Below are 12,495 nucleotides of genomic sequence, written 5' to 3'. Positions count from 1 at the left end.
TCCTGCTAATGATCCTTTTAAGAATCAGATTAACTTTGTTTTAAATTCTCGCACATGACCAAAGGAGTTGAGAGCTATCTTCCTTAATTAAAGGACTTCCAGCAATCAAACTATGCATATAAACATAATTGTCTGCACATAAACATAACTGGAAAGTTAATAATAAATGTGTAAGAAGGTTGTGTTTTACATTTTCCTGTGATTAACTCAATCAGTGAAGAGAGAGAAAACAAACTGAAAAAAAGAAAGGAATGTTCTGGTGCAAGTGAAATTCGGTGCTTTGTCTGTGTGGCAGTAATGTTTGCTTTTTTTTTTTTTCTTAAAAGAAGGCACTAGAAGACAAAAGAATCCCCCAACAACTCATGCTTCAAGTGTGCGAGACATGCTTTAAACCTGTAGCTTGTAGAGAAGACACACCTAATGCCTATAACATAACCAAATTCAGTAATGCATATTTTTCCATTACTTCTTGCACACAGGTAAATCTAGAAATGTATTTCCACCGTGAATTCATGCCTCAGATGAACAAGAACTATTTCTTCACACTTCAGAAACAGTATCCGCATGTATCACTATAAGCTGTGCTGACTACCAATTTTAACACTACAGGAAAATACCTCCACCCTGCTCCTCTATAACACCTTGGATTGAAAACATCTTTAAGAATAACAAGATAACAATTTAAAGTTATTGCTAAGGGCATAGTATCTACCTTTTATTATAGAAAAAGGAAATGGAAGATGAAATTCAGTAATACAGATTATATGTTTATGGTTTGATTGGCACAAATATCCCCTCACAATCTCCAAAGATACTAATTTTTTTTTTTTTTTCATCCTCCAGTGCTTTAGGTCTGATCCCAAGCATTAGGGATAAAGGTAACACTGAACACACCATTATTCATTTTTTTAAATTGTGAATATAATGCCAAATGTCAGGACCCTTTGGATGGGACCTGCCCATCTGGGCATGAGTAGCCTATTCTCTGCTCATGGGAATTTAAAGGCTTGCAAACTGCAGAGATTTCCGCGATAGCTGCTGTTTCCTACCTCAGTTCAGCACTTTTGTCTCTCACTCCAACTTACCAGGCAGAGAAGAGAAAAAAAGTAAGTATACTGACGCATTGCTTATTGCCATTCAAATCCTTGTGGCTTTCATCTCAGTTCTCCTCCCTGCTGCTTGCTATGGAGCTGTAACACAAACAAGTCCTTCCTCACCATCCTCCTGGTTCTAGAACTGTAAAACCAGTTGTGGTGGCAACACCTGGTCCTTCAGACCTGGCTGTGGTCTACCCTTTGTGAGGCTTGCTGCAGGGACATACACAGGAGTATGGACCTGGGCACTGAGCCCAGTACCCAGATGGCACAGACTATCACACAATACAATCAGTTTTCTTCCAGCTGCCACGATCATCAAGAATCTCTTCCTGTGCAAGGTCCAAATACTGCAACTCTTCTCTTCCAATGATTCTGCACATCCTCCAAAGTCTCCTCTTAAAACATCTTTTTGCTCTCACGTTCCTCTTCTCTTCCACCTTTGCACCAATATTCTCGCAACGTATACAAGATGCATTTTACATGAAAGCTACAGCCCCAGCTAAAGGCAACTACACCGGTACGCTGTGTTGTTGTACCTTGAAAGATATTTCCGTAGTCATAGTGAATCCATGTGTAATGACCGGCTCTTCTTCAGCTGTTCGTCCTTTCCAGCAGTCCAGCTCCACACAGCGGCAGCCCGACAAAAGCACTTGCCGATACATCTCCACCGATGAGTTACCAGCCAGCTGTCCAGCTGTGATAGCACAAGAACATGAAAAAAGTGAATCCATTTTAGGTCTCAGGAATAAATACAAACAATCTAGTAATAATTAGAATTAACAGCATTTTTTACTCTTAGCTGAGAGGAATAACACTCAAAGGCATACAAAAAGCATAAGAACATAATGGAAATAACTTAGGCAGAGTCAATGTCATGGTTTGGATTCTGCCCTCAGTTAAACTGCTGTGAGTGAGGAGAAATAACCAAACTGAAACCAACTAAAAAACTTCTGATAAACAGTATCAAATACATAAACTAAACTAAAATAAAAATGGCTTAGTTATAGAAGACTTTGTTATCCTTTGATGAGCAATGTGAAATTCAGAGGTGACTCAGGACAAGAAGATCACATTTTTGCACAACATGCGATGCAGTTTAATACAAGATAAAACAAACCTCCTGCACAGTCACTAGTGGTACCATTGCTAGGTCTCAAATCAATATTTAATACAGTAATGACCACACTGAGTTGGTCAGTTAAATTTTCTGATGTGATACTGCATTATGTAGGGAGAAATTTAATTAAACTATCAGTTTCCAATAATGACATAATATAAATCTAAAAATAAGCAAGGAAAACTCAGCTTTTCCCCAACTCAGGAAGTATTAAAAAAACCCTCAAAAAACCAAAATCCCGAAGAACCCAATAAAGAAATCCAGCTGGATTCAGTGAAGGATATCCAGCCAGGGTGTCTTCATCTGCAGCAACAGGTTTGATTCACGTTGTATGGATACAAATTTCTTGCAGCAGAGAGGTAAAGATAACGGAAGAATGGCTTAGTGCTTGCTTTAGATGTGAAGAAAAGGGCTGCAGTCATCTGCTTTCTAGCAGACTTCCTGAGAAGACCTTCCTGTATTTCCTGAAGGGAATTCACTTGCTTTTTAAGAAGGCAGTGAGTTCATTTATGCTAAAGATTCTTCACTGATGGGGATATATAAATTCTTCATATAATGCAGATAAATCTTCATTTTATTGTCTCTGTGGTTGTGTGTTTAGGTTTTATGCTTGGAACCAAACGTTTCGGTTTGCTTCATTAAGTAGCATTTTCTGCTTTCTCTGTGTTTTTACCTTCCACTTAGAACCGTAACAGAAAAAACCTTCTATTTGAAAATTCCTGTTTACAGTTTATGTCTGATATATGAGCTGGAACAATCATAAATACCTTACAAAGTATTAACATTACTCCTGTTGAAATCCGTAAGATTCCTCAGCTCCTGCTGGAACCAGTGGGAAATATATGCTAATAATAGAAGAATTTGGTCCATGCTGGAAGGTTCTGAAAATCCAAATGGAGTAAGCAAAGTGACATCTTGTCTCTTGTTTTTCTACTTAACTTTTTCCTGTGTTTACCCTTTGATTATGGCAGGTTATCTTTACTCACACAAAAGTCTTTCTGTTGCAATCCCAATGTCTGGGGTAAGCAGTGTCTCTTTCTTCCCACAATGCAAACAAGCACAAGCACAGATCAGTTTACAACAGCACACATTTATGTGTACTCATTCCTAAGCATATGCTTACGAAAACTTGGCTCTCATTTTAGGGATCCACTAAAATCTGCTGTCTATAAAAAACTTACTCACTTAAAAAACTGTTTTCATGTTGTCTTTCTTTTCCCTCAAAGCATATTGAATTCGGATTAACACGCTATTAACAAACTCTACTATACTTCCTGAGAGACTACTGGCCGTTGCTGTTGCTAAGCATTTTGGAATACAGGATCCTTAACCTTCAAAAGTGCATCAGTAAATCATGACATGCATCGCTTGCCATATGACTCTTCTCCACACCACCTTATTAATAAGGCTCAGACATTTTGGAAGGATTCCTGCTAAAGATAACAGGATACTCAACCTCCAAAACATTCAACCTTCAGAAAGATTCCTAGTCAGAGTTGGAAATCCTAGCAAATGTTTTAATAGTCTCAATAGCTTATTTTTCTGAAATACGGAATATTAGGAAAGTTCCCTCAAATGTTTTTTGCACATATTATTTATAAATTCCTGTTGTGTGAGTCTCTATTTGTATCTGTTCCAAATGATCCCTTTAATAGATGCATTCTAAAATGTGTTAACACAGACACTAAAGGGAATACTTTCAGTATGATATTTTTAATAACCTGAGTACAAATCAACTTTTTAATACTGGAAACTGAAAGCATTACGTATTTGCTTCTGTAGTACATACAGCATCTACAGAAATAATATTTGTATCCCATCACCCTATATTGGAAAAGGAGAAACAGATTTTGACAAAAACTTGCTTTTCTAAAAAATATAATTGGCCAAATCACACCTGAGAGGACACTAAGCAAAATGAGCCTGTGCTAATTGATATCAAGACCCATGTTTCCCTATACAGAGCAGTTCCACATTTCTATAACTTTAAGCATTTCTCAGCAAGTACATCCTTGTTGGGTTCATTCACCACTGTTTTTCCAAATGCAAGTTATTTGCAATACATAGACTTTATTTTTTTTTATGATTTTGTGACATGTATCCTAAAACCAGGGAATATTTGCATCCAGGTATTTGGAATCACTTGACTCTTTGCTACTCTAGAAACAGAGGCTGCTTCTGCCCCCTCGCCTACCCACAGCACCACCTTCTCCTGGCATGAAGTAGTGCCTGTATACTCCCTTTGCTGTGCAGAACCATGAGTTGCTAAACATCCTCTCTTCAGGCAAGTCCTGGAAAAGCAATCAGTGCTCCGGATCATACACCGTAGTTTGCAGCATGCAAACTCAGCGCCTCGTACTGCTGGGAGTCTGGCTCTTAACTCCAACAGCAACAGAAGGTGCTGGTGGCTAACGTTTTTTTAGACACAGCACATTTATCTGAATTTATTTTCCTTCCACACTACTTTGCCATGCACAGGATAAGCAAATTAGAACCCACACTACGACATACTCTGCTACTGTTCATATGTAAGGCGAAATAAGGCTCTCGCTCTATGGATTTTTTTTTAACACTTTAAAAAAAATACCCCCAGAAAACGCTGATGGATGAAAGAGCTGCACAACAACCACTACTCCTCCTTTTTATCTGTTAGTCCTCACACTAAGATAAACCATGACCCCAGCGCCAGGAAGAACTTAATTTATCTGCCTTAGATTGCTGGACAGGACCAGCTGGGTCTGCTGGTAAGAGAACAGGTACAGCTCCTCCTCAGCTCAGCCTCTCTCTGCTGCAAGAGCTTCTGGAGCTCTCCTACCCTCTAGGCCATTGAGAAGGATGTGGTGGGGCTGCCTGAACTCAGCATAGCTCAAGCAGCATGAAGCAGACAGCCAAAAACTGCTCTTGGTGGTACAACAAACTCATGCTCACAGCAGGCATTTCCCAGCTCTCCTTCCCTTCTATACGATGCTGTCATCTTGGAAACTGTGAAGGTACTGTCTTGGAGGTTTTGAAGGTGAAGGCTTCAAGGAAGTGTTGAGTGAAGACAATAAGCAGCAACAGTTAGGACTGGGGAATCGCTGAGAACAGAAAAGCTGGAGGACAGTAGAGGAAAGGCCATAACAGCAATAAAGAAGAGAACATGCCCCTGATGAGATATTTTTCCAGAAACAACTGAAAGTACTGGACTGTAAGCAGGGAAACAGTCAGTGAGGGTGAGTGGTATAATCCCATGCTGGCTATATGTGCTCTGATAGCTCTGCAACCTACTGCTGCTACTATTTTCCCTTTTAGCCAAAGACATGGCAAAGGCTTGTGATTTTCATATTTTGCATTTCACATATACAATAGCAAGCTGCATCGCCACTGAAGTATGGAATGCTGGTAATAATATGTAATCATTTATCTTTGACTCTGGGTGCTGCCGAGAGAAATTCTGCAAAGTCTCCCTGCACTGTGACAATAGCAGTAACCTGAAGTGAGACTAGTGAGAAAATAGCGGAAAAAAAAGAGTTGCATATTAAGGGTTCAAAGGAGTAAATAAATACAACAGGATACCAGGGAGGAAAAAAATGACAGTAAAAAAAAGTTTCCAAAAGATTACATTTCTTTAAGCTATCCTAGGTTCACTGTGAATCAGTTTTCTTCATGGATTTTTACCTCTGTTCTTAAAAATTACATTTCCCTAAGAAAAAGAAAGCAATAGTACTTCTAAATAAATAATCAGGACTTGATGTACTGCCAAGGGTTTCTACTAAAGGCTAGGAAAATGATCAGGGTAATTAAAAATAAATTCAGAGCGTGCACATGTTTCTTTTTATGTTATAACGTTGTTTTTTTGTGCATGCTTTTTCTGGGTTTAAAAAACTAACAAAGGGAGAGATAATTGGCAGGGCATTAAGCACAGTAAACATAAAGTATTGCTAGACTGAATGGTTTTTCTTATTATCCTAATAATTATTACATGACTAGTTGCTATTTCACAGCTCCAATGAGGGCAGAGGTGCTACTGAAGCTTCCCTTCTGAAGCCACGAGCACTTGAGCAGGCCCTTCAAAACTTTCTTGGAAAGAAAAAAAATTAGTCTGCCACCATTAATTTTATCAATTGTACTAAGTCCTTGTTGGAAGAAAGCAAATAGCAATGTGATTGCTGTATCTGGTCTAGCCTAAAAGCAAAATCTAAGGTTGTCAGTTTTTGTAATACACAGATAAAATTCAAATCATTAATCCCATTGTTGGCCAGCTGCCACACATTTACTGAACGCAATGAACCCACTAAAAGGGAAGGGCATGTGGTTTGTGCCTCTAAATGTGAAAATACACATTCCAAAATGGAATTTGAAAGAGATTCAAACTTGATTTGCACTATCCCTCAAGTTTACTCTGATTTACTCCCCAGAATTTACTAAGCCAGTAATATTACATTAAATTAAGACTGAGGATCATACTTCCAAAATGTAGTTTCTGAAATTACTTAGAAATGCAGGCAAAGAAATCTGTAGATGCCATCTGAGATTATTTGCAGATTTTCACATACAAGTCAGAACGAGTTTGGAAAGTTTCAAGGTAAACTTTCTTTCTCCTAAAATAATTAAGTATGTTAGGTCATTTGTGGTAAAGTCAAAAATTTAGAACAGATTGGACTAATCACAAATTTCCATCCTTAATTCTTTATTCTTTGGCTTCTGTGCTTCTAAACCTTTAGAACATGACTCTCTCCTCATCAGCCCTAATAAAAATCGGTGGTATGGCACTGACTATAAACTCATGCTGGTGGAGGGGAGAGCAGTATTTTATCTCTTCCTACCAACTTTAAACTGCACTGTCTGTTCTTCCCTGTTGGCCTATGCTTTCCACATTTATACAACAGCTTTACTGTTTTCTCCCAGAAAATCTGTATAAAGTGGCAGCAGTTGGCTTAAGTGGGTCTTAATCCTCACTGACGGAACAAAGTCCATGCTGGAGGCAAGAAGCCTGCAAAATATCATAATTACAAATTGCTTTTGCTTTGGACATGTCTGCCCTCTTCCAAAGGGCATAAATTTCTGCATATCAGGATTATAACTTAAAAGTGGCCACACTGATTTTCATGTCTTTTAATTCAGAGGAACAAAATAGCTGTCAAGCTGAATACTTATATGACAAGTTTTAGTAAAAAACACATTTTACAGCTATGATATAAACCTCTGAAAAATGGTGTCTGACGGAAACAATGACAGTTCGTTCACTTGAAGAAAGCCCTAGAAGGTGCTGTAGAAAGTGCTATAACAAACATAAAACAGATGAAAGCAACTACCGCACGTTCTGTTTAAAATAGGCATCATCACTGCATGGTTTCGTCTATGTTTCGGCATACTGGCACTCTGAAGAACTTGCTCAGTTAGGGCAAGTCCGTTAATAACATTAAAAAGCCTACATTATCCATAAGCCACATTTTTAGCACACACTGTAGCACTAATTCTTTAACATAATAAGTCATTAGCAAACATGACAAGACAAAGCAAATATTTAATCAAATCGAACTCCCTGAGCACATCTGTTTGTCAAAAATGCCTACATAAACTAAAATAGTAAATTTACCATTATTTTCTCACATATTAACAACATCTTAGACTAGAAAATAAGTGACAAAAGTTGGGTTCCTAAACTGCCTTAGTTTTTTCAGTCTTGAAACATTGTTGACTTTGCTGTGCAAACAATACAGTTCAGACTCATAAACTCCAATTCAAATGATTAGGGCCTTCTCCTCAGCCTTTTAAAACACATGGTAGCACCTAAAAATTTCAGCTCAGATATTAGATGTAGTCAAAGACCAGATTTCCATTCCTTGCAGATACAAACAGACTGCCAGAAAGCTATGTGCCATGTTGGGACCTCTCTAATCTCTGAATCAAAGCAAATTTCATGGAGCTCAACAAACTGTCAGATTTAAAGTTTAGGGGCAAATTTATTAGCTACGGAGATGTCTCCCATATTCTGCTCTGCATACTTGTTTGGCTCTCCTTGGTGGTCATAAAAAATACATTGATCCCTCCACTCCCCAAATAAGGACCTTAATCTGGAATCCCGTCTAACTTGAGGGAAATCTTCCAGGGACTTCACTGTGCTTCAGACCAGATCTTATCTGAACAACGCAACTGCTGCTCACCTGTTAATAAAAGTGCATTTGATGTATGTGTGCAGCAGCAAGAACAACCATCAAGTGCCACCTTTACATCCCTGAAGACTCAGCTCCATCATAATTTACTGCCGATGCTTTAGTATATCTTATGGTATCACTGCAAATATGCTATGAATTTTTGTAAGATGAGAAATCAATCTCTCCAACACTGTACCTGTGAGGTAGGTGTTGTGTGAGGAATTGATGAAATAGTGTGACAGTGGTTGAGACATATCTTCATTTAAATCCAGTTTCTCAGGTGGAACAACACCATTTTCTTCTCCACTCAAATATCGCATAAATCCATCCACTGATATCTGTCCTGAGAGAAACACAGATCCAGGGAAAGCATTAATTAATTCCAAGTACAGATTTTATACACTTACACAAAGATGTGTGAAAGACCATATAATCATCAGACTGGCCTTCATCTAGTCATTCATATATTCTTTTGTCACTCTTACCTCATTTTCAGCCATATAAGTTGCATACAAGTCAAACAGAGAAAATAAATTGAAGCCTATCAAGGAAAGGGGTTGTCTGGAGACAAAAGAAAGCCTGCTTTCCAGAGAAAACCAAGAAACCAACAGAGACACGCACAAAGAAACAGGTAACTTTGACCTCTTTTGAATATGATTCAGTGTGTGTATATGAATGCAACCAAACTGCAAAGCAAAGCAAACTAAATGAACCACCTTTCAAGTGGGAACAAAGTTTTGCTTTGTAATTTTTACATTTGCTTTCCAATTCATATCTCACTGAAGTGCCAGCATAAATGATCATTTCATATACCGCTTGCAAATCAGAAAGCTGAGTCCTATCCTCAGCTTAAATATCACCATTGATCTCAGTGGAGCTGTCCTTATTACATCAAGATTAACTTCTCTGTCAAGCCTTCTGCATAAAGTTGATTTTAGGGTTAGCGTTGATTTGTTCATTTAGATAGAAAAAAAAAAATGCAGTAGTCTATATTTGAAGATGAATGCTTAACCGAACAAATTTGACATTTTTCTTTGCCTGGCATTCTTGTTATTTTGTCTAGATTTCACCTGTAGATTTACTCGACCATTTACCTTTAGTTAATTCTGTTACTCCCTATAGAAAACAGATCTTCTGTACCTCTGAAGAACCTTGAAGCAGATACGCGCCTTGGTGACTCCCAACAATGAGAACTTCTTACCTCTTGTTCCCAACCCAAAATATTCTGCATAGTATTTCTATCACAAAACAACCTAGTTGACTGACTATGGCATAGAAAAATGATAGACTTTAGTTCTAGTCCTAACTCTGCTACTCTCTCCTTTTAGGATCAATCTCTTTTTATCCTAAAACATATAAACGTACGCATATTTTCTTAGAATATGAAAAAGTAACAGGCAACCCTGCATCATTTTTGTAAAGCTTATAAACCACACAATGCAAATACAGTATGTAAAGCAATGACTTAAGATCTGTGCTTTGACCCTAGGAATTGGCTCTTGATCAGAGAGAAAAAGACAGAACAGTCTTAAGTTCAGATGTCTCATTTTCATAACAGCCTGAGAGGGTGGCACTAAATGAACCTATTCATACGACAAGAAGTGCAGTGACAATACAGAGCAATGCAATTATCATTCATTCTTCCGACAACAATTCTAAGATGGTTGGAAGGAAAAACACCAAGTCCATACACTATTTTAAGACTGTAATCTGAGGGTAATCTTGTTAGACTCCACAGCTGCTTTGTTACAGAGTAATTAATCATCTGCAGACAGAGGCCCATGCACTTTCTTTTTCACAAGAAAAAAAATACAAGATGGAGACAATCAGGAAAAAAAACCACACCACTGAGGTTTCTCATGAAACTAAAGTTTTATGAACAACTTATCAGCTGCATGAATCTACCAGAAAGATATTATGAATGTAAACAGTATCAGGCATTATTATGGAGTTAGCTTGAGTCACAATCCACTCTGCACCAAGCTCTCTGGGATATAGATATAATCTGTGGTATACATTCATACCACACAAGCAACATCATACAGGAAAAATGGGTAAGATCTGAATGACGTAGCTGCTACATGAGGAACCATCAAAGCCACATGATGTTACAGTGATTTGCAACTTCTGAAGTTTGAGATAGCTCATCCAGAGTCATCCTCAGTATCCCCTTGTTGTTTTGAATGTGCTCCTTTCAGCCAGTCTAGGAGGCTTAAAGTTGCTCTGTCATTTCTGCTTCAGGATAAAATGAAACATAGTGGCTTTCATACAAACAATTCCTCAAAAACCTGTGACATCAAAATCACAGTGTTCAGAAACAAAGCTTTCCATTTAACACAGGTACTCTTGTCAGTTTACATAGACATAGCATTCGAGCATCTCAAAGTAATCTCTGTATTTAATACTCGGAGTACACCTGATAAACAGGGTCTTCACAGTCCTTGTTTTTCAGGTGGACACCTGAAGATAAGTATAAATTAAGTGACTGGACAATACCCCATGGAAAACCTGTGGGTTAAGCTGAGAGTTGAACTGCACAAACTCTTGAAGCCTGTTTGGGTGCCTTACTCAGTTAAAGACCTTTGGGATAAAAGGAAGCAAAGCCCACGCCTGCATTTCCCCCCTTCTCTCTATTTTGTGGATCATTCTGCTTCTTTGTTCCCTTTCGTACTGAAGTAAGGCAAACTCTGCAGAGTGGTCCTTCTGCATATTGCTGCTGGTATTAACATAAATCACAGCAAGTATTATTCACATATATAATTACATAGTTTCTGAGTTATCTGAGCTTATGGCTGTAGAATGCTATTTTCCCCATCATAATTAAGCAGTCAGCATTTCAGAAAGTGAAGCAATTTGCAAGTTCAATTACAGCTGATATTGCACCAGGGAGAGTTTGACTGTGGGACAGAGATGGCAGATGACAAAGGGACTTTGCATCCTGGATATTAAAGAATAGATTGTTTGTGACCAACATCAATGATATTCTGAGGCCAACTGCAGTGAAGACGATCCTCCGTAGACAGTCATCCAAAATGAAATGGCCTGAACTTATTGATAAGATTTGTTATCTTAAGCATATTACAAACTAAGTGCAGACACTGCCAAGAAAAAATAATTTGTAATCAGTTCTTTCCATTACAGCTGTCACCTTTTATGTTCAGATATATGTTAGAAAAATTTAATTATATGATTAGATATAAAAAATTAGAGGGAAAAGAAATACACCAGGCAAAGACACAGGGACAAGACAGATTCCTTTTTTTTTTTTCCTTCCACATAATTGCCTTAAAAATCACCTGAACCCCAGGTCTTTGATGAAACTTTCAAAACAACTGGTGTGCTTTATATACTTAAAATTGTGGAGTTAACTGGCTTGTCTTTTTCACTCACCTCTGCTATGTTAAATTTGGTCTGATGTCACTTACTAGGACAGAGGCAGATCCAAAGCTCACTAGTGTTTGTTGAAATGCTACCATGACCTTCAAGAACATTTGGTTCAAGACCTTACTAAATAATCCTAAATGCAATGCAAAGACAGATGAGATTCCAAATGACTCTCTTTTAGGTACATTGTCAAACCCAGATCAAGAAGAGCAAACACAGACGTAACCATAACAGAAGCTATGTCAACACTACAGTACTCAGTGAAGATCTCTTCCTCTGCGGGCTCTGGAGTTTACCAGCACAAAACTTTATTTTTTTCCCCCCTCAAATATCTCTTCTCTAATTTATCAGATTAATTAGAATTTCCCTATGGGATCACTCAGTAGTGCTTTATTAAAAGCACTTAAAACAGCAAAAACATAAAAATGCCTCCTTTTTTCTGTGGTGTGTTGTCTACTTAAGTGTGCAACACTTAACTTTCCCACAGCGCCACCAGAACGTCTCCTGCGACACAGGGCAATGCCTGCCCCGGGCCTGCAGCTCCTCTTCCTCCTCTCCCCTCAGGGCTTGCAGGGCTGCTCCTTGCACTCTCGCACTCTTCCCCCCCTCGCACTCTTCCCCCCCGCAAGCTTCTACCCTCATTCCTCGCTGCCAGAGGCATTTTGCCCCTTCTTAAACCCGCTTCCCCTTAAGAAGCCGCCAACGAGGCTGAGGGGCCGGGCTGTGCCCTGAGGGGGGGCTGGGCTTTGCCCCGAGGGGG

The 12,495-nt window shown here is 38.6% G+C and overlaps 1 protein-coding gene across 1 annotated transcript in view; it reads right to left on the bottom strand.

Annotated features, from left to right (window-relative positions):
- Positions 1 to 12,495, bottom strand: part of PLCB1 (phospholipase C, beta 1 (phosphoinositide-specific)) — a gene marked incomplete at both ends in the record, with an annotated part of 70,781 nt that overhangs the window by 23,681 nt on the left and 34,605 nt on the right. Inside the window, 2 exons of the mRNA XM_010074494.1 lie at positions 1,634 to 1,791; positions 8,548 to 8,694. Coding sequence (XP_010072796.1) covers positions 1,634 to 1,791; positions 8,548 to 8,694 — 305 coding nt within the window. The remainder of the gene's footprint in view (positions 1 to 1,633; positions 1,792 to 8,547; positions 8,695 to 12,495) is intronic.

Source organism: Pterocles gutturalis, unplaced genomic scaffold (assembly GCF_000699245.1).
Source record: "Pterocles gutturalis isolate BGI_N339 unplaced genomic scaffold, ASM69924v1 scaffold22967, whole genome shotgun sequence".
In the NCBI taxonomy this organism is placed as follows: Eukaryota; Metazoa; Chordata; class Aves; order Pterocliformes; family Pteroclidae; genus Pterocles; species Pterocles gutturalis.
This window is presented reverse-complemented; position numbering and strand designations above follow the sequence as displayed.